The sequence below is a fragment of the Felis catus genome, chromosome C1 (genome assembly GCF_018350175.1).
Source record: "Felis catus isolate Fca126 chromosome C1, F.catus_Fca126_mat1.0, whole genome shotgun sequence".
Taxonomy (NCBI): domain Eukaryota; kingdom Metazoa; phylum Chordata; class Mammalia; order Carnivora; family Felidae; genus Felis; species Felis catus.
In genome coordinates, this window is record NC_058375.1 from 106,116,437 (window position 1) to 106,143,624 (window position 27,188).

Below are 27,188 nucleotides of genomic sequence, written 5' to 3' on the forward strand. Positions count from 1 at the left end.
CCTCTTCCTCTATCCCCCCTGCCATCCTTTTCCCCTGCTCACAGGCTCATTCTCTGTCTCTCTCAAACTAAATAAAACAAAGAAACAAACACATAATAATAAAATGGTCTTTGTCTGGTTTTGGTACCAGAGTAAGACCAGCTTCATGAACTGAATTGAAAAGGGTTTTCTCCTCTTCTGTTTTCTGGTTGAGATTATGGGCGCCTGTGTGGCTCAGTCTGTTGAGCATCCAACTCTTGATTTTGGCTCAGGTCATGATCTCATGGTTCAGGGGATTGAGCCTCATATCAGGCTGTGCACTGGTGGTGTGGACCCTGCTGGGGATTCTCTCTCTCTCTCTCTCTCTCTCTCTCTCTCTCTCTCTCTCTGCCCCTCTCATTCTCTCATTCTCACACACACTTGCACATTCTCTCTCTCTCTGAATAAATACATTTTTAATAAAGTCTTTTTTAATCTGGAAAGAGATTATGTAGAATTAGTGCTAATTTTTTACATATTTGGTAGAATTCTCTAGTGGAAGCACCTGGGTCTGGGTATTTCTTTTTTTAAAAAAAAATTAAAAAAAGGGGCACCTGGGTGGCTCAGTCGGTTAACCGTCCGACTTCGGCTCAGGTCATGATCTCACGGTTTGTGAGTTTGAGCCCTGCATTGGGCTCTGTGCTGACAGCTCAGAGCCTGGGGCCTACTTTGGATTCTGTGTCTCCCTCTCTCTCAGCCCCTCCCCTGCTCATGCTCTGTCTCTCAATAATAAATAAACGTTAAAAAAAATTCTCTAAAAAATTTAAAATGATGAATTTAATTTCTTTAAAGTTACAAGGCTATTCATATTACCTATTTTATATTAGGTAATTTGTGGTAGTTTGTGTTTTTTGAGGAATTGGGCCATTTTGTCTAAATTGTCAAATTTATGTTCATAGTTGTTTTAGTGTTGTTCATTGTGTTGTTTGCAGTCTTGTTCATAGAGTTGTGCATAGTGTTCGTAGAGTTGTTCATAGTGTTCATGGTGTTGTTCATAGAGTTATTCATAATGTTGTTCATAGAGTTGTTCATAGTGTTCATAGAGTTGTTTATGGTGTTGTTTGTAGAGTTGTTCGTAGTGTTGTTCATAGTATTACCTCATGCTTTTGATATCATGCTAGAGGTTTATCAATTTCAATGATCTTTTCAAAGAACCAGCTCTTCATGTTGTTTAGCTTCTTAGTGTTTAGAAATTTTCCTTTTATCTTTCTGTTATTTCTCTCTTTTTAAAAATGTTTTATTTAGTTTTGACAGAAAGAACGCACATGTGTGCAAGTGGGGGAGGGGCAGGGAGGGGGGGAACAGAAGATCTGAAGTGGGCTCTGTGCTGACAGCAGTGAGCTGAGTGGGGGCTTCAAGCTCATGAACTGTCAGATCATGACCTGAGCTGAAGTCAGATACTCAACCGAGCCCCCCAAGCACCCCTCTTTCTATTATTTCTCATTTGATTTCATTGTGGTCAGATAACATGCTCTAAATGATTTCAGTTCTTTCAAGTTTGTTGGTTTGTTTTATGGCCCAAATTATTGTCTATCTTTATGTTCTATAGGTACATGCAAAGAATGTATACTCTGCTATTGAGGGAAGTGTTCCATAACTGTTGATTAGATCCTGTTAGATTTTTGTCTAGTTTTATTAATTTCTCAGAGATAGGTGTTGAAGAAGTCTCCAAGTATAATTGTGGGTTTGTTAAAAAAAAAAAAAAAAAAGAAGGGGGAATGCCTGGGTGGTGGCTCAGTCGGTTGAGTGTTCGACTCTTGATTTCCGCTCAAGTCATGATCCCAGGGTTGTGGGATCAAGCCCCATGGTGGGCTCTGAGCTGAGCATGGAGCCTGCTTGGGATTCTCTCTCCCTCTCTGCCCCTCTCTTCTGCTTATGCATGCTCGCTCTCACTCTCTCTCTCTCTCAAATGAAAAATAATAAAAATTTAAAAATATATTTAGTTGTGTATTTGTGTATTTCTCCTTTCAGTTCTTTGGTTTTTTTTTTTAATAAGATTTTATTTTTAAGTAATCTCTACACCTAATGTGGGGCTCAAACTCACAACCCTGAGATCAAGAGTTGCACATTATTCTGACTGAGCCAGCCAGGCACCCTCAGCTCTTTAGTTTTTGCTTCACATATTTTGCAGCTTTGTTGTTTGGTGTATATCCATTTGGGGTTGCTATGTCTTCTTTGTGGATTGACACTTTCACATGATATAATATCTCTCTCTGGTAATATAATATCTATCTGGTAATATATCTGGTAATATAATATCTCTGGTAATTCTCTTTGCTCTGAAGTTTACTTTATCTGATATTAATATAGCCACTTTTGCTTTCCTTTAATTAATGTTTGTATAATATACCTTTTCCCATCCTTTTACTTTTAACTTACCTATATGGTTATGTTTAAATATGTTAAATATGTTTAAATATGTTAAATGTTATGTTTAAATATGTTTCTTGTAGACAGCATGTATTCATGGATTTTTTTTTCACTTTTTTTCACTTTTTTTTTTTTTTTTTTTTTTTGAGAGAGAACACATGAGTAAGGTACAGGGGCAGAGGGAGTGAGAGAGAGAATGTTAAGCAGGCTCCATGGCCCACCCAGAGCCTGACGTGGGGCTTGATACCATGACCTGAACCAAAATCAAGAGTCAGACGCTCAACTGACTGAGCCACTCAGGCACCCCTGATTCATGTTCTTTAATCAACTCTGCCAATCTCTGTTTTTTAATTGGTATATTTAGACCACTTACATTTAATGCAATTATTGGTAAGTCTGCCATTTTATTTTTAGTTTTTGTTCTCTATTTTTCATTAATCTGTTTTATTTTTCTCTCCCTTCCTGTGGGTTACTTGAAAGCCTTTTAGGATTCCATTTTGATTCATTTGGTTTTTTGAATGTCATCCCTTTGTATAGATTTTTAGTGATTCCTCCAGGTATTACATTTGTATAAATATAACTTATCATGGTCTACTGGTGTTGTCATTTTACCAGTTTGAATGAAGTATAGACACCTTACCTTCCTTTACATCCCTTTATCCTCTCCCATTCATAATATAATGAAATATTTCCGGGGCACCTGGTGGCTCAGTTGGTTAAGTGTCTGTCTCCAGCCCAGGTCATGAGCTCATAGTTAGTGAGTTTGAGCCCCACGTTGGACTCTGCTCTAACAGCTCAGAGCCTGGAGCCTGCTTCAGATTCTGTGTCTCCCTCTTACTTTGCCCCTACCCCACTTGTGCACGTGGTGTCTCTGTCTTTCTCTCTCTCTCTCAAAAATAAATAAATAAATACATACACACACACACACACACACACACTTTCCTCTGTGTATACGTAGAACCAAATCAGGCAGTGTTCTAATTTTAGCTTCAACCATCAAACATACTTTAGATTACCCAAGAGTAAAGAGAAAGCCTAATGTATTTATCAATATTTTTGTTTTCCATGTTGTTTCTTTTTTTTAAAAGTTTATTTATTTATTTTGAGAGAGAGAGAGAGCATGTGCACACACGAGCAAGGGAGAGGGAGAGAGAGAATCCCAAGCAGGCTCCATGCTTCAGTGTGGAGCTTACAAACCATTAGATCATGATCTGAGCCAAGATCATGATCTCAGCTAAGATCAAGAGTCAGAAGCTTAACTGAGTGAGCCACCCAGGCATCTCTATCCATATTGTTTCTATCTTTCTAATGTTCTAAGGTTCCTTTCATATTGTTTCCTTTCTGTTTAAAGATCTTTTACAGCCTTTTTAATGTAGCTGTATTGGTAAGAAATTCTTAGTTTTTCTTTACATGAGGACATCTTAATTTACCCCCTTATTCCTGAAGGAGAATGTTTTTTGGTCATAGGATTATTGATTAAGAGGTTTTTTTCAGCACTTGAAAATAATGTGCCATTTCCTCCTGGCCTTCCTAGCTTCTGATGAAAAATCTGCTGTTTAATGAAAGTGCTTCCCCCATATAGGTAACTTGTCATTTTTCTCTGATGTGAAAAGATGTTTTTCTTTGTTTTTAGTTATCAGACATTTAATTATGTGTTTTGGCATGATTTGGGGGTTTATCCTGTTTGGGATTTGCTCCTTGAATCTCTGGGTTTATGTCTTTTGTAAAATTTGGAAAGTTTTCAGACATTATTTTTTTTAGTACTTTTGCAAATTTCCCACTTTTTCCTGTCCATCTGGGATTCTGATGACATGTATGGATGAGATGATCCCTCATTGTCCCGATCTAGCCTGGTTGTCCATGCTCTTCCAATTAGAATGCCTGGGTCCATATAATAAACTAGACTTGATGATCTTCATTGGCTGATAACTCCTTTATTTTGGCTGAGGGATGCCCCAGCTTTCCCCAACTGCCTCCAGGTATGGAAGGATGTTGTTTTAACCAAAGTGCACGTCTGTGTCCTGGGGAGAAGAGTTGGCAGCCTCTCTGGCTATTTTGAAATCCTTTCCTCTTCCTTCTGGTGTAATGTTCTCTTGAACTAGATATCATGGAGCACTCGTATTTGTTCAGAAAATACTTAACCCGGGTAGAGGGCTGTGGCACACAGCAGCCCATGTGAGTTAACAGAAAGGGCAATTCCTCGTGGAACATAAGTAGCTGAGAGGCAGGTGCCATAGGAGGCCCTGTGATGCCAAGGGAGCTCAAGGAGGTGAGGGTATGTTTCCCACAGGATGTAGGGACGTGTCACAAATATGGCATTTGAATGTGAACTTTTGAGGGCCTTAAAGATGCCCAATGGGAAGAAAAGACATTTAAGGCATTTAAGGACATTTAAGGACATTAAGGACATGTAAGGCAAAGGTGGGAAAGCCTGGGAGGTATTGGACAGGGAGCAATGAGAGGCAGTAACAGAAGTGAGTTGACCCAGACTCTGGAGGGCCTGAACGTCCCCCCCCCCCCCCCCCCCCCCCGCCACTGAGGATCTCTCTTGTATTTGGTAGGAATTGAGTGTTTTGTAAAACCAGCTACATTGCCAGAGTTAGGGAGGGTGAAGGGCCATGTGGGAGTGTCTTCCACCTGTCCCAAATTTGGGTTCATTCTAAGAAGTGGGAGGAGGCTAATATCTGAGTACCTCTCTTTTATGTGGCAGAGACCTCCAGACACTTTCCGTTGATCTTCAACAAAAAGCCCCCATGTCGGATGGTAATGTTGCCATTTTACAGTGCGGTCTTTGAGAGTTAAGTATCTGACCACAGAGACTGATTTCTTTTCCACCAAGTTCTTTTCCTTATTTAGGAAGGACTGTTCCCTTCCCAGAGAACCTTCTCACAACTCCCTGGGTGGGACACATTCTTTTCTTCCTGCTCCTTCCAACAGCCATTTGGAATATTAGGAGGGTTCCTTAAAACCTGTTAAGGGTAAGATGGCATTTATACTCCTGTACCTCAAGGTCACTTTTGTCCTTGGGTAGTTCAGTATCCATCTTCCCTTCATTGCCTGGGAGAAGCACATATTCCCTTTTTATGCTCTCATAGTGTTAAAGCTGGAAGGAGCCTTAGAGATACTTAGTACAACCCATTATTTTTCTGGTGCAAGCCAGAGGCCCAGTGTACCTAAACCTCTTGTCCAACTCTACACATAACACAGGTTATTGGCAGGGTTTGGTCCTCTCTGCCCTGCTTACCTTCCCTCAATGTTGTTATCTCTCCAAATCTCCAGCCCCACTTTTTCCTTTTACCATATGATTTTCCCCTCAATGTGTTCTATTTTCTCCTCTGTGTGTGTGTGTGTGTGTGTGTGTGTGTGTGTGTATGTGTGTGTCACAGTGTATTTTTTTTTAAATTAAAAAAATTTTTTTTATGTTTATTTTTGAGAGCGAGAGAGAGCACAAGTGGGAGAGGGACAGAGCACGAGTGGGAGAGGAGCAGAGAGAGGTGGAGACACAGAATCCAAAGTAGGCTCCAGACTCTGAGCTGTCAGCACAGAGCCCGATGCGGGGCTCAAACCCATGAACTGTGAGATCATGACCAGAGCCGAAGTCGGACGCTCAACTGACTGAGCCACCCAGGTGCCCCTCACAGTGTGTTTTTTAAACCTTCTTTGAGTTAGGAAAGAAAATGTGCTTCTTCCTTTGAAATTAGGCTCATCTATAGATAAGTAGCTATTGTCTTGCCTTCTTTCACTTGGATATTTTCTGTATGCCTTAGAGAACTAGGGGTTTGGATTCAAGTACTGTCCTATAGTTTGGTTCAGGAAGGATATCCCAGTCTTGTGAAGTGCATCAGTAACTCCTGGTTGCCTGTCAGGTGCAGGAACCCTACAATGGGGATGAGGGCATCCCCCTCTTCAAGGCTGGGGAGAGGGGAATCCACGTAGTGTGCTTCCTGTAATGTAAGGACCAAGGTGGCTAGCCCCTCTGGAGCTACACAGAGCAATAGTCTCTGGTGTGGTGTAAAGAGCACTGTCAGAGGATCCCGAGACCTCCTGCCACCCAGGAATGACTGATATTGGGCAAGCTAATGTCACCTTTTCAGACGTCAGCTTTTCTTATCTGTTAAATGATGATAATAAGGACCACCCCACAGGACTGGCAAAAGTGCACTGGTACCGGTAGTGGACTGTAAAGGTAAGGGGTGATTGTTGCTGTCATTGTCATTATTAGGGGAGCGTGGACATTCTAAGGCTGACTCTACAGAGTGAACTGACAGGAGATGAACTTGAACACATAGCCGAGAAGGTATCGAGGTTTCTGGTGGGGTGAGGCCTCTTCCCCTCAGCCAGTTCTCCCTCCTTGCTGCTGACTCCTTACAGTGCTGTCTGGAGCCATCCCTGCTGCTGCTCAGGGTCACTTCCTATCAGACACACCCCCTGACCTCAGCCTTGTGCACTGCTTTGGGGGTGGGGAGGTCCCACTAAAAGTAAAACTAACCTGCAATTTCTGCTAATTTTCCCTGTCCGGTGTTGCTGCTGTGTGGCTTCCGGTAGAGGTTGAAATGAGTTTTTGGAGGGAAAATCAGACTAACCCTTTAAATCTTTCGAGGAGCAGGTGTTCTGCATTGGTCAAGGGACAGAAGAAGTTCTGGGCTTGTCATGATTTCAGAGCCATTTCTCTCTCTCTTTCTCTTTGACAGGCGGGTAGGAGGACTTTTGCCATGGTGTCTGGCCGCTCAACCAGCCATTCGTTGGCCTCAGAACTGGTGAAGTCCAATGATGGACACGAGGAGATCATTAAGGTAAACTTTGCTCACCTCCACTCTTCCTCCCTCCCCTCTTTCTCCTTACAGGCATGTGACAGGCGGCAGCTGACTTTGCCACAGGGACATTGTGGTTTGACTTGGAAGAACCAGACCTGTAATGCGAGTTCCTGGTCATTTCCTGGAAAGATCTTAATTAACACCAGGAGACCACAGTCAGTCTGTAGTGACTTTGGTGCAGTCCAGACCCGGGCATGAAAATGGATGTGGTGATCTTCCTAGGTGCCTATCCCACTGGCCATATTTAGCTGCTGGAGGTTGTGGAGTCAGGTGGGAGGTGTGTTTATGGAGCTTTTTTTAAATAAAAGAATGTTCATTATTTCTTTTTTTTTTTAACATTTATTTATTTTTGATACAGAGAGAGAGAGCATGAACAGGGAGGGTCAGAGAAAGAGGGAGACACAGAATCTGAAACAGGCTCCAGGCTCTGAGCTGTCAGCACAGAGCCCGACGCAGAGCTTGAACCCACAGACCGCGAGATCATGACCTGAGCCAAAGTCGGACGCTTAACCGACTGAGCCACCCAGGTGCCCGTCATTATTTCTTTTTTAAAGCTCTTTGAGGGGTGCCTGGGTGGCTCAGTCTGTTAAGCATCCAACTCCTGATTTCACCTTAGGTAATGATCTCATGGTTTGTGAGATTGAGCCTCGCATCAGGCTCAATTCAATTGTGTTTTGAGAGTTTACATGTAGGTATAACGGATGAATGTCACCACACTTTCTCCACGGTGTTATTTTTGTTGTATTTGAAATTAAAAAAAAAAAATAAATAAATAATGTTTATTTATTTATTTAAGTTTTTTGTTTTTTGTTTTACATTTATTTATTTTTGAGAGACAGAGCACAAGTGGGAGGGGCAGAGAGAGAAGGAGACAGAATCTAAAGCAGGCTCCAGGCTCTGAGCTGTCAGCACAGAGCCCGACCCGACGCAGGGCTCGAACTCACAAACCGTGAGATCATGACCTGAGCCGAAGTTGGATGCTCAACCAGCTGAGCCACCCAGGCGCCCCAATGTTTATTTTTGAGACAGAGTGCAAGCAGGGGAGGAGTAGAGTGAGAGGGTTCTGCGCCGACAATAGCTAGCCTCCTGTGGGGCTCAAACTCATGAACCATGAGATCATGACCTGAGCTGAAGTCGGATGCTCAACTCACTGAGCCACCCAGGTGCCCCTATATTTGAATTTTAAAATAGCAGTAAATAGTCTAAAAAAATTACTCTTCTTTAAAAAAAATTTTTTAATGTTTATTTTTTTTTTTGAGAGGGGTGGGGAGAGGCAGAGAAAGAGGGAGACACAGAATCCCAAACAGCCTCCAGGCTCTGAGCTGTCAGCACAGAGCCTGATGTGGGGCTTGAACCCATGAACAGAGAGATTATGACCTCAGCCAAAGTCAGGTGCTTAACTGACTGAGCCACCCAGGCACCCCAAAAGAATTACTCTTGATGATTAATTAAATTTACCAAAAAGATGATTTTAATTTTTGAGATATAAGGGTTCCTTATAGGTTCTGGATAGTAATTAGACCCATATTAGATATATGATTTGGAAATATTTTACAAAATTTTGTCCTTTCTCTATTTTGTTTTTTACTTTCTAAATGGTGTCCTTTGAAACAAAAGTTCTTAATTTGATGAAATCCAATTTATATATATTTTTCTTTTGTTGTCCTTCTAGTGTCTTATCTAAGAAGGTTTTGCCTAGCCCAAGGTCACAAAGATGTATTTCTATATTTTCTTCAAAGAGTTATAGTTTTAGCTCTTACAGATAGGTCTATGATCCATTTTGGGCTAATTTTTGTGTATGGTATAAGGAAGGCATCCAGTTTCATTCTTTTACATGTGGATATCCATTTATAGCAACATCATTTGTTGAAAAGACTGTTTTTTCCCCCCATTGAATTGTCTTGGCACCCTGTCAAAAATTAGTTTAGTGTATTTTTATTGTATTATTGTTTCTGGACTCTCATTTGTATTCCATTGAATTATGTGTCTCTCCTTATGCCAGTTCCACACTGTCTTGATTACTGGCTGTAGCTTTGTTATTTTTGTTAACATTTTGTTACTATATTGTTGAGATTTATATTTCAAGATTGTTTTAGGGACTCAGGGTCCTTTGTATTTCCATATGAATTTTAAGATCAGTTTGTCAGTTTCTGCAAAGAAGCTAGCATGGATTTGATAGGAATTGTGTTGAATCTGTAGGTTGATTTGGGGAGTATTGCTGTCTTAACAATATTAAGTCTTCCAATCCATGAAAATGGGATGTTTGTTCATTTTTTTAACAATGTTCTGTAATTTTCAGAATTCAAGTCTTGAACTTTGTTAATTTCTAAGTGTTTTTCCTTTTTGTTGCTCTTGTAAATAGAATTTTTTTTATATTTCATTTTGGATTGTTCATTGCTAATGTATAGAAATACAACTGTTTTTTGTATATTGATCTTATATCCTACAACCTTGCTATAATCTCTGACAATTTTTTAGTGGACTCCTTAGGGTATTTTTATATACATGATCACTTCTGCAAATGGTGATTTTTCCTCTTTCTTTTCAATCCAGATGCCTTTAATTTCTGTTTCTTATTCAAAGTCATTTCATGGCCCTTAAAGAAAGCAAAACTACCCTATAATTCTGTCAATGTAATCATTGTTTTTAATACTTTATCGTGTATCCTCTCAAACATTTTCCTACACATATGTATTTTTTCAAAAGTTAAATCATATTATATACCCTCTATTCTACAATTTTCTTGTCCCCCTACACTTTAATGTTGGTTTATAAATCTTCTGTGTCCATAAATGTAAGTGTCTGGTATTCTCATGACTGCACAGTGTTCTGTTATAGACATACCATAATTTATGGAAGTAATCCCTCATTGTTGGACATTATGCCTATTTCATTTTTGCAGTTATAAAGAATATTTTGCTGAACATCTGTTACTAAATTGTGTATGTGTTTTATAATACAGGTAATAAATATTTTTAAACTTTTTTTTAAAGTTTAGTTTGAGAGAGAGAGAGAGCAAGTTTACATGCTCTAAAAGTTTACATGCTCTAAAAATGTTTACATGCTCTAAAAATGTTACAACCCCCTTTGCATGAATTTACATGTACGTGTGAATGCTTATATCAGTTTGGCTAAATTTATTTCATTAGGATAAAGTTCCAGGAGTAGATTTGATAGGTCAAAGAGCAAGCCTAGCTAGTTCTAAGCCTTCTGATCTGAATCCTCCAAGTGCCACCCAGAAGGCAGTAGTGTTTTACCTTTACCAGTGGATGAGCCTGCCTAGGTGGAATTAACTTATAAGGAGCTTTCTTAATCAGTAGTGTTGTTCTCCTTGTTGAAGGTGTACCTGAAGGGGAGGGCTGGAGATAAGATGATCCACGAGAAAAACATCAACCAGCTGAAGAGTGAGGTGCAGTATATCCAGGAGGTGGGCACCTCTCCCTTGGTGGGAAGCTCACATTTTTTTGGCTCCCTCCTTTTGTGGGGTCTGGTCTTCTCCCATCTGCCACTGTCCCCCATTGAGTCAGGTATCATTTCTGACCCTCCTGTTACTCAACCAATCCATGAATCAGCAAGTATTTATTAACTCCCACGTGTCCTCTGTACCCATTGTACCCCAGCCTCCTCTCTAAAGCTGACAGTCTCTTTTCCCTAACTTTTCTTGACCCTCTCCCTGGCCTCAGCTGCTCCTTGGCACTTGTCACCATGTAACATATTACATGTTCCACTTGTTTGCCCTTTGTGTCGTGTGTCTCTGCAGCAAGAGTGTTAGCTCCAGCGGGACAGGGTTTTGTTTCCTGCTCGTGTAGGAGGGACTGTGCTGCAGCCCCACTTGCCTGGGATCCCTCCTTCCCCCAGCCAGAGCTTGGCTCACAGGAGTACGGGTCAGGGATGGGCACAAAGCTGGGTGAGTCGGGCCACTCTCTTTCCTTGTCCCAGAGCTAAGGGTTCTTGCCATCCCTTCCCAGGCCCGGAACTGCCTACAGAAGCTGCGGGAGGACATAAGTAGCAAGCTTGACAGAGATCCAGGAGACTCTCTCCAAGGACAGGAGATACAGGTAATAGGAAATGGTCAGTGGTTGGGTGCTCACTGAGGAGGTTGTGCCAGGCAGTCCCCTTTGCCGGTCACGCTGTGGGTGCCGAATCTCCCACCGCTGCCAGAAAAGGAGGGCGTACAGGCAGTGCTGGCTTCTTGGAGCACTCCCAGCCTTACTGGGGCTCTCCAGCAGACAGGCACTGGCATTGACATGGGTCAGCCTAGGTATAAGGTACACTTGTTCCCACACACTGCATAAAAGTGGAATTCATGTGAACAAAATGACCGTTATTGGCAAAACCTCTTCTCTGTAAAGATTCTGGGATCAGTATTTTTGGAGTACAGTCTTATAAAGCAGACAGTACCTGTAAATCCAAACTTCTCATAGTTGGTCTTGCGTAATTGGGGTAACACCCGGGCTGTGAATTGGAAATCTCGGTCCTGGTCCATTATTTGTGTCAGTAGCTGTCTTTGCCCCGGCATCAGAAGCTCCTTGAGGTTAGGGTTCACCCCCACCCCTGTATCTGGGATGCAGAAGGTCACCAGTAAATGTCATAGCGAACCTACTGAAGAGTACTTCTTGGGACGGACAGATAAGCCTGGGATCCTGCTTTTCAGCTTTTCTAAAATTGGAGGCTGGAAGGGTCCTCAGGGGAGAACAGTCTCTTCCATTTCACCTTTGTCCTCCTTTAGATTCAGAGTTATATCTCCTTCACTTGCACTTGGCTGGAGTCGGGGGGGTGGGGGGTGGGGGGAGTTGTCTTTCTCTAGTAGCCCCTGCCCTCGTTCCCCTGAGGGAAACAGGGATTCAGCAGCTAGTGGCAGCAAGGTTCCTCTTTGGCGTGAGCCCTTACTAGGCTTGTGTGGCGATTCCCCCTAATTCACTTTGCTGTGGCTGAAGGTAGGACTTTCCCCGCCCGAGCTCCCATCTGGCTGCTGGGAGGTGCTTTGCCAGGTGGCTGAGGAATCTGATCTGCTCAGAGACCAGCCCCAAAGTCCAGGGCCCTTGTTTGCACAGACCAGTGGTCGTATGATGAATAATCAGGCTTTGGGTTGGAAAGAATTGCAGCAAAAGCCGCTTCACCTTTTGCTTTATGCTTTGTCAAACCTTGTCAGGATCCCCAAGGGGCAAGGCAGACTCTTTGTTGGTGGCAGGCAGCTGCTTGTATCCCCTGGGCTTCTGGGAGTCAGCCTGCATGTTTTCTATTGGGCTGAAAGCTTTTAGCCTGGGCCTCCCTTCAGCACTGCCCCCCCCCGCCCCCCCGCCCCCACGGCCATACACATTCTCCACGCCTTACCTCTCCTCTCCATTTCCCACCCAGCACTTGAAGTCTTTTTTTTCCCTTGCTGCCTTCTGTTTCTCTTTCTTTCCTTTTCTTCTTCCTCTTTCTCCATCACCTCTTCCTCCTCTTCTTCCTTCTTTCTCTGTCTTTTCCCACCTCTTTCTTTTTTTCCTAAGAATGAGATCTTAGGAAATTAATGTTTCGAAGTTCGTTGTTTGGGCTGTGTTAACTACCGATTTTATTTTTCTTTGAACAGGTGGTGCTGGAAAAGCCAAACAGATTAAATCCAAGCCCCACAACACTGTATAGCAGCCCACCTGAGGTAAGTAAGGTAGGTAACGGGGAAAGCAGTGGTAACTATGTCTTTGCCAGGAGGCAGGGTATCGTCCTCCCTGATCTCTTTATTATCTTTATTATTGTTCTTTCTGTCTTACTAAATAGAAGAGTATCATTTGCTGTAAAAATTCAAACAATGGAGAAACATACAAACCCAAATCCTCCTTCTCCAATCTTTTTCCTTCAAAGGATCCACTGTGAATGGATTGAAGTAGGTGGATCCCTTGAGAGCAGTGCTCTTAGCCTTCACTACCGATTGAAATAGGCTTGGAAGCTTTTTAAAAAATTTTTAATTAAGTTTATTTATTTAATTTGAGAGAGAGAGAGAATGAATGAGTGGAGGAGGGGCTGGGAGGGCGGGGACAGAGGATCCAGAGCTGGCCCCACGCTGACAGCAGAGAGCCCGATATAGGGCTCACTCCAACTCACAAACCGCAAGATCATGACCTCAGCCAAAGTTGGACCCTTAACTGACTGAGCCACCCACGTGCCCCAGCCTTGGGAGTTTTAAAGGAGACAAGCCTGGTGCCAGACCTAGAGACTGTAATTTAATTGATCTGAGATGTGGGCTGGTCGGCAGGACTTTAAAAATCTCTTCAGGGGGTGCCTGTCTGGTTCAGTGGGTAGGGGCGTGTAACTTTTGATCTCAGAGTTGTGAGTTTGAGCCCCACATTGAGTATGGAGAGTACTTAAAAATTAAAGAAAAAAAAAAAAACCCTTCAAGTGATTCTAATATTTAGCCAAACCTGAGTACCAGTGTTCCAGTGTATTTTTCTTTCTTGCTTTTTTAAAGATTTTATATTTTTAAAGTAATCTCTTAAAATCCAGGGTACATTATCATCTCTGATCTAGTAAAGACCTCTCACTGGATTTACTGTTTGTTTTGTTTTTGCCTCTCCCCTCCCCAACTCTAATATATTCAGTGTATGATTTCAGTATGCCTATAAGTGTGTTTTCAATTTTCATAATGAATTTGTGCTATATTTTATCTTTTCCCTTTTTAAATTTTTTTTTCAACTTTTTTTTATTTATTTTTGGGACAGAGAGAGACAGAGCATGAACGGGGGAGGGGCAGAGAGAGAGGGAAACACAGAATCGGAAACAGGCTCCAGGCTCTGAGCCATCAGCCCAGAGCCTGATGCAGGGCTCGAACTCACGGAGCGCGAGATCGTGACCTGGCTGAAGTCGGACGCCCAACCGACTGCGCCACCCAGGCGCCCCTATCTTTTCCCTTTTTAGCCAACACCATGTTCCTGGGGTCTATCCACATTGCTATGCTTAAATCTAGTGTGTTTCTAACTTCTACAAGTTCTAATAACTACCTTTTTTCTGTTCATACCACACTGAAAATTTTCCCTGTCATTAAATAGTCTTCTAAGAACGCCATCTGAAATAAACACGTAGTAGTTATGCTTCCAGGAGCCTTTGAAATCGTTCTCACCTGCCCAGCAGCTTAGGTACAGATAGAGGGGAGGTAGCTGGGTAACTTCACAGCTAGGTTTTGGCATGTTGTGATGATCCTAACTACTCACTTTAGATGTGCAGTTTGGATTTTTTTCCCTTCTCCTGAATTACCATATTTGGCAAATGTGCTTCTGGCACCACGTTACAATAACACCTGGTACTGTTTGTTCAACTCTGTCTTCTCACAAGCTCTAAGCCCAGCGGATATTATCGTAGTTTTGAGGCAGCCTGTAAGGCGGGGCGTGGTCTGGACTCAATGATAGCGCAGCTACTGGGACCCTGGCACCGTCCTCCCAGCTGCAAGCTCCGTGCCCTGGTTTAAAGGTGTTGCTGCTTCCCACTATGTGAGGCAGGGAGAGATTTTTCTGTCAGACTTGCTGGGAGCTGGTAACTGAAGTGTCTGGTGCCTGTGCGGCAGAGTGGGGGCAAGACCCCACATGCCAGCTCAGCGCTAACCACCAACCCACAACTGGGTATGTCTGGGGAGAGACTCACAGTAACCTCAATGATGACACCTTTTTCCACATTGAATGAGATTCCTGGACTCGTTGGGTGCTTTTGCTCATTCATCAGTAACCCTATAGCCAGATAACCCTGAGCCAGATGCAAAGACAAAGATGTGCCTTTGGGAAGTGCCCCTCGTGATGGGTGTGGCACTGTCCCTGCCTTGGGATGCTGTAGTCTAAAGGGGAACGTGGTCCCTGCTCTCAGAGAGCTCTGGTCTCACGGAAACAGGGCACACATGTGAGGATACCCATTAATGAATTGATACATGCATAAAAATTATTGAGTGTGTCCTAAAATCCTCAGATGACTTGAGGCTAGTTGAATTCCTTGAAATATGAAGAGAGAGCATTTTTGTGTGATTAACTCGTCGCTCCTGGGTGCCTAAGACTAGCTGTCCCCTTGAATGATATGAGAGGGTGGTCTGAACAAGAGGGCCCAAGTATGTGTTGTGGGGGACCTTCTCCTACACAAACACAGTGGCTTCACCTTCTCTTCCCTGTTCTGACTGTAGGCAGACACCTATATAAATGAAGATGTCGAGAGCCTGAGGAAGACCGTGCGGGACCTGCTTGTCAAGCTGCAGGAGGCCGAGCGGCAGCACCGGTCAGACCGTGTGGCTTTTGAGGTGAGATTTGGGATTGGGGGAGAAAGTGCCCCAAGAGCTGGGCTGCCAGATACAGATGCCAGTGACTTAGCACGGACTTCATGTCTTCTTGGCCAGGTGCCATCAATTGGAAAGGCTGGGCTTTGAGGCCTGCGCACTTTCCTGTCTGCTTTTCCCATTCCTGGACACTTAGAGTTTTTGCTGTTCAAGGCTAGGCCATAGTTTGAAGATCAGCACTGGTTCTCTGGTGAAGTTGGGTGGTGGTGCTGGTTTGGGATAGCAGGAAGCTCAGTCATTTCTCTGAATACCACAACAAGAATTACTGGGCTCTGGGCACCATGCAGGCAAGGACTTTGCTGTCAAGGTTACCCTGCATCCCCATGTCTGGCATAATGCCTGGCATAAGGTGGTAGGCACTTCTTAAGTGTGGACTGGGTGAGTGGATGGAGCAGTGTGGTTGTAGAAAGATCTGTGCCCATGGAGTCAGAGGACTTGAAGTCAAGTCTTGACTTTACTTTGAAGAACTTTGCGATCTTGAATGAGTATCTTAGTTATTATTAGAAAAGTAATACTGAATTATTATGATGGAAGATTTAAAAAGTACCAAGGTCTGTAGAGAGTGAAAGTCCTCCACTACAGAAAGCGTGAGAAGGGGCACCTGGGTGGCTCAACCAGTTAAGCATCCAACTCTTGATTTTGGCTCAGGTCACAGTCTTACAGTGGTGAGATCGAGCCCCACATCGGGCTCTGTGCTGAGCATGGAGCCTGTGTAAGATTCTCTCTCCCTCTCTCTCTTCCCCTCTCCTGCGTGCGCGCGCTCTCTCTCTCTCTCTCTCTCCCTCCCTCCCTCCCTCCCTCCCCCTCTCTCCTCCTCTCCCCGTCTCCCCCTCTCCCCCTCTCCTGTGTGTTCTCTCTCTCTCTCTCTCTCTCTCCCTCTCTCTTTGCCCCTCTCCTGCGTGCGCTCTCTCTCTTTGCCCCTCTCCTGCGTGTGCTCTCTCTCTCCCTCTCTCTTTGCCCCTCTCCTGCGTGCGCTCTCTCTCTTTGCCCCTCTCCTGCGTGTGCGCTCTCTCTCTCTCTCTCTTTGCCCCTCTCCTGCATGTGCTGTCTCTCAAAAACAAATAATAATAATAAATAAAAAATAAATAAAAGTGTGTGAGGTCTTCCATACTTTACAGAAAATTCTTTGAATATAAAATGAGGTACACTGGGCAAACACTAGGCTTCTATGTAAGATTAACCATCTGTTAATTATCTGCTATTGTTCATCCACATGTAAAGTATTTCTGTATCATAAATATGTAATGATAGGATTATGCCCTGCCCAGGTATGCCAGGAGCTGGTGGTAGGAGGAAGCCCAGCCTGAATGCTTCTCTTTCATGGGACTAAGAGAATTTTTGAGAGAGATATTGAGGGGGAGGAAGAAAGCACAGGGAATGATCACTCGCCTTTAGAGATGATCAATTATTTGAGCCATTAATTTGACCTCTCTAAGTATTGGTTCCAACTTTTGTAAAAAGGGTCATGGAATATACTTCACAAGTGTGGTGTGTGGATTGAGTGAGGTAAGATATGTAAGTCTATTTACTGTTTTGAAGGTTTTTAGAAATATAAGATAACCTATATTTTTCTTAGTGATCCATTTAGTGAGTTTTCCTATCCTAAATAGTTGGGACTTAGTGTAATACTGAGATTAGTTTGGTCTCAGAATACAGTGGCTATGCAGTAAAGGAGTTTGCTGCATCGATTTCAGATTCCACAATTTGGGTAATTTGGCTGATGATGTATCAGTTTGGTGACCAGCTATTCACTATAGGAGGAAGGGGATGTTGAGGCTGTAACGCTGAACCAGACTGTGGATTTTGGAAAGAAATTTCTACATTGAGAGGCCTTGTGAAGTACTTGTTGGTCTTGGCCATACATGGAAGGGTCTGTTAGCTCTGGGTTTCAAAGCTTGAATGAAGAAGTGTCTTGAGTAAAAGCCTGAGGCTAGAAGGTCCTGACAGCTGTAGCCCCCTGCCCACAGTTTCTTAGAAAGGGCTGCCCTTGGTCCATAGCACCTGCCTGGGTTGTTCCCACCACTGGGGTAGGTTGGCACCCCATCTTACGACTAAGAGGGTCCTTCAGGGAAGTGCTGACTGGAGCAACAGGGACAGATGTGGCAGAGGAGAGTGTGATCCTACAGCAGAGTGTGAGGGTCAGGGCTTGGCCCTCTATGCCCTGCTCTGAGTGCACATCAGCCTGGGTGCAGTGTTGTGTACAGATAGGAGAGGTTTTGTTTCCATGTTCTTGCCTGTGGGGCTGGCCTGTTCCAGGCTAATATGGGACATCTGGAGGATTTTCTCATCTTTGCTGGTAAACTCGACTCTCCAATCTACTTTTCTGAACCAGGGATCAGCAAGGGGCAAGATTGCCACTTACTGTGAATACAACGTGCCCATAAGCGTGGGTTTTCTGCTCTACTAGCAGCTTGCTGTCAGGGTTTGCAGTGGGTTTGCTCTGGACAGGGCTGATGTGCGGCTTGGATGCGTCCACCACATGTCTCTTCCCCGATTCTGACTTTGGGAGGAGTCGGACAAACTGCCTACTTTAAGTGTTCTGTTTCCCCAGGGCTGCCTCTTTGAGAGGTTATGGGGATTCTTTTTCACTAAGTGACTAGGGAGTCAGTGTGGGGTAGCTGGGAGGAATTGAAATGGATGATGAGGTCACTGTTCTAGCACTGGCTCCATCATTCCCTAGCTGTGTACCCCGGGGAGATCGGTTGGCTTTCAGTTGTAACAGGAGAGGGTTGGACAGATGGATATCAGTTCCACTCACGATGTCATTGAACAGTGACTGTGTGCCAGGTGCTGTGCTGAGCTCTGGAAGTGGAATGGTGCTCCAGTTCCCTGCTAGTGGCCACTGGGGGGTGCACATGAGTGACTGGGCCAAATCCACTCGGTGCTACAAGAAAGAAAGGCACACAGGGGAAGGACCCCTTGCCTGGGTGTGAAGGCTTCTGGAAGAAAGGGCATCTAAGCTAAGACCTGTAGTTGGCATGTGGAGGACGGGAGGCAAGTTCTTCCTTTACTTTCCTTCTCAAATTCTGCCTCTGTCCCTCCCAAACTGGCTTATCATCTGTGCTAAAGAGCAGTTCTCTCTGGCGCTTACTAGTTGCCCTTCCAGGTGCCACATTGTCCTTTATATGCAGGCTGCAGGATTGCTTGATGGGAGGAAGAGTGGGGACACCGAAGGAAGGATGTGCAAGGTGTGCGCCCCCAGATTCTTTGCGTTTGCATTTGTAGGAAAGCCGTGGCACGGGGTTAAGCTTGGGTGGCACTGGAGGACTGGTGGGGGTGTCGAAGAAGTCCTCCATCCAGAAAGTGCTTTTGGGTTCCAGGTATGACTCTAAAGTAGTGCCCAATCAGTCCTGTGCCAGTGAGCCCTGGAAACGGAGATACCCTGCTAGTTTCCCAAGTCATCCTAGAATCTCGAATGGGAAAGAGAGTTGCCTCCCTTCTCCTCTCACTGTGCGCAGGGTCCCGGGGTCTCTCCTGAGGTGTTTCACCCATGTTTGCTTGTTGTCCTCCGCCCCCTTCACCCATCCCTGTCCTGTCTTAGGTCACACTCAGCCAGTGCCAGAGAGAAGCAGAACAGAGTCGAGTGGCCCTTCAGAGAGCAGAGGACAGAGTGCAGCAGAAGGAGGCAGAGGTTGGAGAGCTCCAGAAGCGCTTGCTGGGCGTGCAGGAGGTGACTGTGGGAGTCTCACCTTCAGGGCCTGACTCCCGCGCTGGGGAGTGGGGGCCCCGGGACTCACTGAGATGGCTGCAGTCTCCTTTTCTGACCAGCTCCAGAAAAGCACACTTCACGGTTTCCTCAGCAAATACCTTCGAGAACATTTTCGCCTTTAAGGAACAAGAGGTCTTCCTCTCAGCTCAGCTCAGCCCTCCCTAACAAGAGCTGAACCCGTTTCCATTTCAGTCGGGTTGTTGTACAGCTGCCCTTTATGGGCTTTTGAAGACTGTTGTGAAGGAACTGCTGGGCCTGGTTTCCCAGGGACCAGTAGCCAGAGCCAGCAGGTGGGCCTGATAACGCAAGGCTGGGCTCTCCGTCCGGGTAGCTGGGTGAGGCTGGGAAGTTTCTGTGTGCTGAGGGTGGGAAGGGTTATCCCTGACAGGGGAGGGCACCCCATCAAACCAGCTTGGCCTGCTGCTCTTTGGCAGCTGTCCAGGCCCGGCAGGGACTGAGCTCGAGCCCTCGGGCCCCTCTCACCCCAAACACAGAAACCGCTTTCGTGTCCTCATCCTAGATTTTCTTCCCTTTGGCCCATCCAGGAGCATCAGGCCTTACTGGTGAAGGTTAGGGAGGGGGAGACGGCCTTGGAGGAACTGCAGATCAAGAACACTGACTGCCAAACAGAACGGGAAAAGTAAGGGCCCTTGTTCACTGTGAAGCTGGGGTGCAGGGAGAGGAGGGCGGACCATGCTGCCTGCAGCTCCCATGGTGGCCAGACCTGGAGAGGAAGCTAGTGCTGATGTCAGATCTTCCAGCCGTGACTCACCATGTGGCTGCTCGGGATGGGGCCCCACCCAGGGAGATACTGTTTGGGAGGCTGCCATCTCTGGGGAGTTCATTTTCTGTGGAGTAGGAACTAAAGAAAATGCTTTCATGGTGTCAGAGCCAAGGTCAAGTAAGCTGGTAAAACACCTGCTGTTCGCTGTGGCACGTTATTCCACCACTTTTCACACGGGGTATAGATATGGTATTATGGCGCCACAGTTCCCTCCCCCCAGAACGGAGAACAACGGTAAATTATTTGAGGGTAAAATCAAGTAACTTCCTCACTCGTCATTTCATTGAGAGATACAATGAGCAGCCTCGTGAAGAGATGCTGAACGTCCTGTCACTTGAAGCTCAAACTGAGACCCACCTGTCAGCAGCGGCATGTAGGGGATCTCTGGGATCCTTTCCACTCCCAGTTAGAGGGTTTTACAAATTCCCTCTGATCACAGGGGATCAGAGGCCCCAGACTATTGAAACCTACAGGGCAAAGTTTGGGTCATTCTGGACATTTAAGAATTTGGAAACTCTTTATGCTGCTGGCAATTAATAAATAAGATCTCAAATGATAAATCAAAGTTAACACCGGCATATGGGGTCTATTCTCCATGATATAAGTTAGATCTTTTTAAGTTCAACAGCCATCACCTGGAAGGCCTTCTAAGGAGTTCCATGTCTGTTAAGACATGATCCTTGCCTTCTTGGGCCCCTCAGTCAGCTGGGGACATCATCTTTTCTAACCTGGAGGAATAACCTCTAGGTTTACTAGTCTGGGCATGGAAAATTGCAGACGTTTTATTGTAGCCTCCTTTGGGCTCGATTTCATAGAATTGTTTTAAATTACTCAGCACTCCGTCTTTCTCAGTGGTGCTCGTGGGCAGGCAATTGAGAGGAAGCAGCAGGAAAAACAAAAAAGACCCAGATAATCCAAAACAAAGGCTTGGGAATGGCAACGATAGCTATGCATCATAAAGGCTGATTTTCTCAATAAAAAGAGCCTGAGAAATAGGGCACTGGAGAGCTGAGGGTGGCTCAGATTGTTTGAGGCAAAGGGAGGATGTGAGGGGGCTCGGTTTGTATGGTACCCCACCCCCACCCTCAGAGGCCTGAACTCCTAGACACCCTGCCCGGTCACCTGACCTCTGGGGATCTTGGGCCAGTTTAGAAGAAGCAGAGGAAACAGCAATGTCTGGGAATCAGGAGATTTAGGAACATACAGCTCCCACCTGAATCTTTCCAGGAATGAGGAGCTCCTCACACCTGAGGCAGTCCACTTTCTGGCAGCTTTCATGCTGAGCAAGTCCATCCTGTGTTGTCATAAGGACTGCTTCCCTGGACATCTACCTGTCGGTTCTAGTTGTGCCATCTGGAGCTTTCCTGTGTAACCTCCCCTTGCTGAGCTTCCTAGCTGATCTGTAGTGGCGCCTCTGCTGTGCCCTTCCAAGGTGTCCCTGCACCTTGTCCTCATGGCAGAGCACCAGGGAGTTGGGCAGAGGGAACCCAGTTCATGGAAGCCCCCAAGCCTGAGGTTGTCTCTGTGCCTGGGTAGAGAGAAAGCATCTTTTCCCTCTGCCTCAGCTTCCTGGTCTTGATCCCCAGGGCGGCTAACCTGGAAAAGGAAGTGGCCGGCTTGCGGGAGAAGATCCACCACTTAGATGATATGCTCAAGAGCCAGCAGCGGAAAGTCCGGCAGATGATAGAGCAGGTAAGCAGGGTCTGGTCTTCTGCGGCTTCAGCTGCCCCCTTGGGAGGTCACCACATGGAACCCAATCCCGGTTTCCTGTCACATCCACACTTTTGCTGTTCATTCTCCTGGGGAGCTTGGTTTATATTCCTACATGTCCCATAAAACATTTACGGCTACCAATTACAAGGTTTGAATGATTGGGATTCGCTTTTCTCCCATCTTTCCCCTTTGGTTTTGGTCATTTGCCTTCTGCTTTCCAATGGGGAAAAAAGGAAGAGGCTTGTCACTTGTACACCTTGAAGAGTGCTGGTAAATGAATAATTAAGTCGCAATATACTCACTTATCTGTGTGTGGATTATCAACCTTTGTACCTCATGGCAGATTTTCTGCCTTCCCCTACCTGAGCTTTAGGGTAGCACAGTCAGGATGTGCCATTTTGCGGGGCACCTGGGTGGCTCAGTCTGTTGAGCGTCCGACTTCGGCTCATGTCATGATCTCACAGCTCGTGCACTCGAGCTCCACGTCAGGCTCTGTGCTGACAGCTTGCAGCCTGCTTCAGATTCTGTGCCTCCCTCTCTCTGCCCCAACCTACTCGCATTCTGTCTCTGTCACTCTCAAAAATAAATAAACATTAAAAAAAAATTATAATTAAAAAAAAAAAAAGGATGTGCCGTTTTGTGGAATTGTTTTGAGAACTTAAAACCCCCTAACTGGGAGGATGAATTTGCTGCATGTCTGCTCCATTAGGGCCAGAATTTTTCTGGTTAGTTCATTACTCCTTCCCAGTGTCTAGGACAGAGCCTGTCACACAGTAAGGCCTCGACAATTGTTTTTTTTTTTTTTTTAAGTAGGCTTCATGCCCAGCACAGAGCCCAACACAGGGCTTGAACTCACAGCCCTGAGATCAAGACCTGAGCTAAAATCCAGAGTTAGAGGCTCAACCGAGTCACCCAGGCGCCCCCAAATATTTCTTGAATGAATAAGTAATTTGTATTTCCCAACACCAAATGGAATGGGTTTTGAGCCATTTATGATTTGGGATCATCAGAGTGGTGTTCTCCTCACCACCACCACCGCCCCCCCCCCCCCCCCCCACACACACACACAAGAGCTCAATATTGACTGAAATGAGGCTTTTATAGAAAAGCAAGTGGTGCCTAGGTGGCTCAGTTGGTTAAGTGTCCGACTTCAGCTCGGGTCATGGTCTTGCAATTCACAAGTTTGAGCCCCACATTGGCTGTCTGCTGTCAGTGCCAAGCCTGCTTCAGATTCTCTGTTCCCCTCTCCCTCTGCCCCTCCCCAGCTTGTGCTCTCTCTCTCTCTCTCAAAAATAAAATAAACATTAAGAAAGAAAAAAAGAAAGAGAGAGAGGAAGGAAGGAAGGAAGGAAGAAGAAAGCAAGCAAGCAAGCAAGCAAGCAAGCAAGCTAAGCAAGTCATGGGAGAGGTGCAAAAGACTGCCTTATGTCTCTGCTGGCTCCCCAGTAGCAGGGAGAAGTTTGATGAGTGTGTACTGAGTCATTTCAAAAAAAATTTTTTTTTAACGTTTATTTATTTTTGAAACAGAGACAGAGCATGAATGGGGGAGGGTCAGAGAGAGGGAGACACAGAATCCGAAACAGGCTCCAGGCTCTGAGCTGTCAGCACAGAGCCCGACGCGGGACTCGAACTCATGGACCGCGAGATCATGACCTGAGCCGAAGTCGGCCGCTTAACCGACTGAGCCACCCAGGCACCCCTGTACTGAGTCATTTCAAAATGAGCCCCATGGTCCCCCACATCTTTGCAGCTCCAGAATTCAAAAGCTGTGGTCCAGTCAAAGGACAGCACCATCCAGGAGCTCAAGGAGAAAATTGCCTACCTGGAAGCAGAGGTGTGTGCCCTGAGCAGCCCTGGGAAGGGAGCAGGCTCTTGAAGACAGGACTGTACCTAGGGAGGGAGAGATTCTGGAGGGGTCTTCATCCTGTCTGGCTGCCTGCTCGGAAGTGAGTATCTGGGATGGCCGTTGATGTTCAGTTCAGCCAAGTCGAGTGTTTTCTGAGAACCTTCAGGGAGTCACACCGGTAAGACCTGTCCCTACTCCAGAGGGGTGCGTCATCACGGTGTGAGCCCCGCGCCATGAGCTGAGCAAAGGAGCTGACAGAGCTGGGCTGTGAAGCAGGGGGCTTTCCGTAGGAGGGGTCTTCTCCATGCCTAGGTGATGGTCTTGATCCGCTCATAAGTTCTTAGTCTAATTTCCGCCTTTCCTCAGAACCCTTCCTGCCTGCAGACTACCTGAAGATTGCTTTTCAGGCACTGTGTGAAGGTCCTTTGCAGTGGAGATATAAAAAAAACTGGGAGCCTGGGTTGTTTATCTCCAGAATTCGCGCTCTAAATTTAGAGATAAAATATGTTTAAAAAAAAAAAAAAAGACCTTATAGTATAAGGAGTATAGTCAGTGTTACTCTAATAACATTGTATAATGAGTATAATGTAGCGGGTAGAGTTGTGGAGTCACTGTGTTTTACACCTAAAACTAAGGTAGCCTTGTGTGTCAACTATACTTCAATAGTGAAAAAACAAAGACCCAAGAATATCTTATATAAATGCATGTCAACAAAAGGCAAGTAAATATCTCAAGTAGCTACAAGAAATGATATACAGGAAATGTATAGGAAGGACAGCAGGGGACGATCAGTGTTGCACACAGTTCTTGAAGGAGGGAGGTAGGATCAAGAACAGCAGGATGAGGGTGATCCGGAGTGGTGAAAATGGGGGGTAAGGGGGGAGAGGGCACGCCGGTGGTGGCACGCAGGGTCAGGGTGGCTGTGACAGTAGCACAAACAGGTGGGGAGAGCATAATGACCTAGTTAAATGTCACACGTGACAAGCCAGAAAATGGCCAACGCTGACTGCACAACTCGTATTACAGAATTTAGAGATGCATGACCGGATGGAACACCTGATAGAAAAACAGGTCAGTCATGGCAACTTCAGCACCCAGACCTGGGCCAAGACGGAGAGCCTGGGCAGGTGAGTGGGCATGCACGCAGTGGGGCCCAGGGAGGAAGTGAGGCAAGTGAGGACAGTGCTGAGGCCAGGGAGAGGCTTTTGTGAATCCATCTTAGGCTCTTGGTCTCTAATTTCACCTGTTCTCCACCAGAGCCATTCTCCACCCAGATCAGCGGAGAGCCTGATAGCACAACCCCAAGGAGGCCCATGAACAGCCTCTAGATATGAATGGACCCCCTGAAATTGTTTGTAAAAGTCATGAGTGTATAATGAGTACATTACTTCTAGGGAGAGGGACTTCTGTTTCCAAGAGATTCACAAAAAGATCACACACTTTGAAAAAAACCAGAACCACAGCTGTCCCCACCTCTCAGCTGTGTAACTGCTCCTTGTTTTCTTATCGCCCGCCCCCAAGCAGTACTTCCGCTCTCCTCATCTTTTCTTAGACGGTGCTGATGGTCAGTGGTTCAAGGCATTAGAACCAAGAGATCAGCCAACACTGGAGTGTGGAACCCTAGAGGCGAATGTGGGGGGTGGCTGTGTGCAGGGCAGGCAACATGAAGCACTCAGCGTTTCCCACTTTTCTTTCAGCATGAGGATATCCAAGCCCCCCAGCCCTAATAAGCCCATGCCTCTTATCCGAGTGGTGGAAACATGAGCGGAAGGAGCTGGATGCCGCTGTTGCTGCTGCCTCTTGCCTGCGGAGAAGCCCACCACCCCTGTAGGCCGTTAGCCCCAACTTTGACTTCCTGACTGATCCCTGGCTGCACTCGAGGCTTGGGGTTCATGTGTCCCACTGTTTCTAAACTCCTGACCCCTGGATGCTGGGTGGACAGAGGACGAGCACCTCCTGGGGACACTGCAGCCCTTTGGAGGATGCTCTCCTGCCGGCAAGGGCCAGGGCAGTATCCTTATCCCTGTAGTATTATTTCTCTGTAGCAGAACCTCCCTTCTCTTGTAGACTGGAGTTCAGCTGCCCCAGAGTCAGGGGAGGTGACAAGATTTGCCTCAGCCCTACAAGCTGGAGGCACAGATGTCCACAGCGATTGGAGGGTGTCCTGGGGGAATGAAGTTCCCTCTGCAAACACAGATCCATTCTTAGCAACACATTGTTTGTTTTTCTACTTGTTCCACTGCTGACCTGGGCCTCCTACAGATAGACACAGGTGACCTGTCAAGGCCTGGGCAGAGTCAGTGAGCTTCAGCTTTGGCCAGCCTTGTCTTCCTGGGAGAAGGAAATGTACATTCCGGGAATAACTTTTAGTGTAAAGATTCTGTAGGGCCACAGATAGTTGCAAGTGACTTCTGTCTGCTGGGAAGGTTCCCAGCATGTCTTAGGGTTTTCCCCTAAGACGCAGTGCCAGGTAGACCTCAGTCTTCTTGACTCAGGAGCCTAAAAACTGTTTTCACTGGGTTACATCAATCTCAGCGAAACTCTTGTTGTATTTATTTTGCTAAGTTATTGGTGTTTTTCCTTTACATCTCACAATTGATTTAATACCAGAGTTTTACAGCCTTCTCTTGCGGTGTTTGGATTTGTTCCACGCTGGGGAAAAAAATGTGTTCCCGCTGGACTTGTTAATTTCAGAATTAAATCTTTTCCTCTTTTTCTTCTACCTGCTTCTTTCCGGAAACATGATTTGAACCTCAGAAAGGCAAGCAAATTTGCCCTGAGGCGTTGGAGTCTTAGTGTATGCCGTTTGGGAGAAAGGGTGATCCGAACTCTTTGGGGAAGGGATTAAATTCTTCCCCTAAACCCTCTGCACCCTCTGCTCCACAATTGGTCGGTTTTCCTGGCTCTGAATGACCCTGACCCTCACCAAATTTTAAGGCTCTTCCTGCAGCCTCAAGAAGGAGATAAGTATCAGGATGTGGTACTATAGGGCACAGTAACATTAAAGATAAACATGGATCAAGTCTTGGGGTTCTAGCTGGCTCAAAGCCAGAAGGCTGAACTTGTGTGTGTTTCTGTGTATCAGGACTGGGCTGGTGTACCAGCGCTGTCCAGGTGTTATGCGTTCACTTTCCTCATTTGTAAAACCAGGGGGGCTCAGATCAGATGGACTCCAAGGGCCCTTCCAGTTCTGATGTTTTTTTTCCTGTGGCATATTCTTTGTATGGCGAATTGAATAAAATATGTTAATGTGTCTCTTTAAGCTGCTGGTCTGTTCCCCGCCCCCCCCCAACACTTTTCTGGGAGGAAGAAAGAGGATGGTTTTAGTGTCTGTGAAAGATGGGCACCCCGCTGTCACATCTGGAAGGTGTGGTGCAGACAATCCAAACACTGAAGGACTTTGTGGCATTCAGAGGAGTTAGAATGTCCCCCTTAAGCAGCTCCGTTTCATGGTCTGGGTCTTCATTATTGGAGGTGGCCCCTAACTTTGACCCTGTCTGGGGTGGTGGCCTGGTGGGACCCCCTAAGCTTGGCCAGTGTGTTTCCTCCTTGACTGGAGAAGAAGTGGTTACGGCAGAGGCCCTGTCATTACTTAGAGATTCACCAACCAGCACTGGAGGAAATGGGAGCAACTCTAGGTCCTTTGC

General features: G+C 45.7%; 1 protein-coding gene across 9 annotated transcripts in view; it reads left to right on the plus strand.

Moving 5' to 3' along the window:
* TUFT1 (tuftelin 1) overlaps positions 1-26,803 on the plus strand; it is a 41,514-nt gene extending 14,711 nt beyond the window's left edge. The window contains exons 2-13 of one of the 9 annotated variants that reach the window (XM_045033515.1): positions 6,611-6,685; positions 7,080-7,181; positions 10,543-10,629; positions 11,171-11,260; positions 12,778-12,852; positions 15,340-15,453; positions 19,031-19,159; positions 19,744-19,838; positions 21,548-21,674; positions 23,446-23,529; positions 24,568-24,668; positions 25,239-26,803. In XM_045033515.1, the coding sequence (XP_044889450.1) occupies positions 6,611-6,685; positions 7,080-7,181; positions 10,543-10,629; positions 11,171-11,260; positions 12,778-12,852; positions 15,340-15,453; positions 19,031-19,159; positions 19,744-19,838; positions 21,548-21,674; positions 23,446-23,529; positions 24,568-24,668; positions 25,239-25,305 (1,146 nt within the window). In that variant the 3' untranslated portion in view covers positions 25,306-26,803. The remainder of the gene's footprint in view (positions 1-6,610; positions 6,686-7,079; positions 7,182-10,542; positions 10,630-11,170; positions 11,261-12,777; positions 12,853-15,339; positions 15,454-19,030; positions 19,160-19,743; positions 19,839-21,547; positions 21,675-23,445; positions 23,530-24,567; positions 24,669-25,238) is intronic. The other 8 variants (XM_045033516.1, XM_045033517.1, XM_006935138.5 and 5 more) reach the window with 8 other exon arrangements.
* The last annotated feature ends 385 nt before the right edge of the window (positions 26,804-27,188 follow it).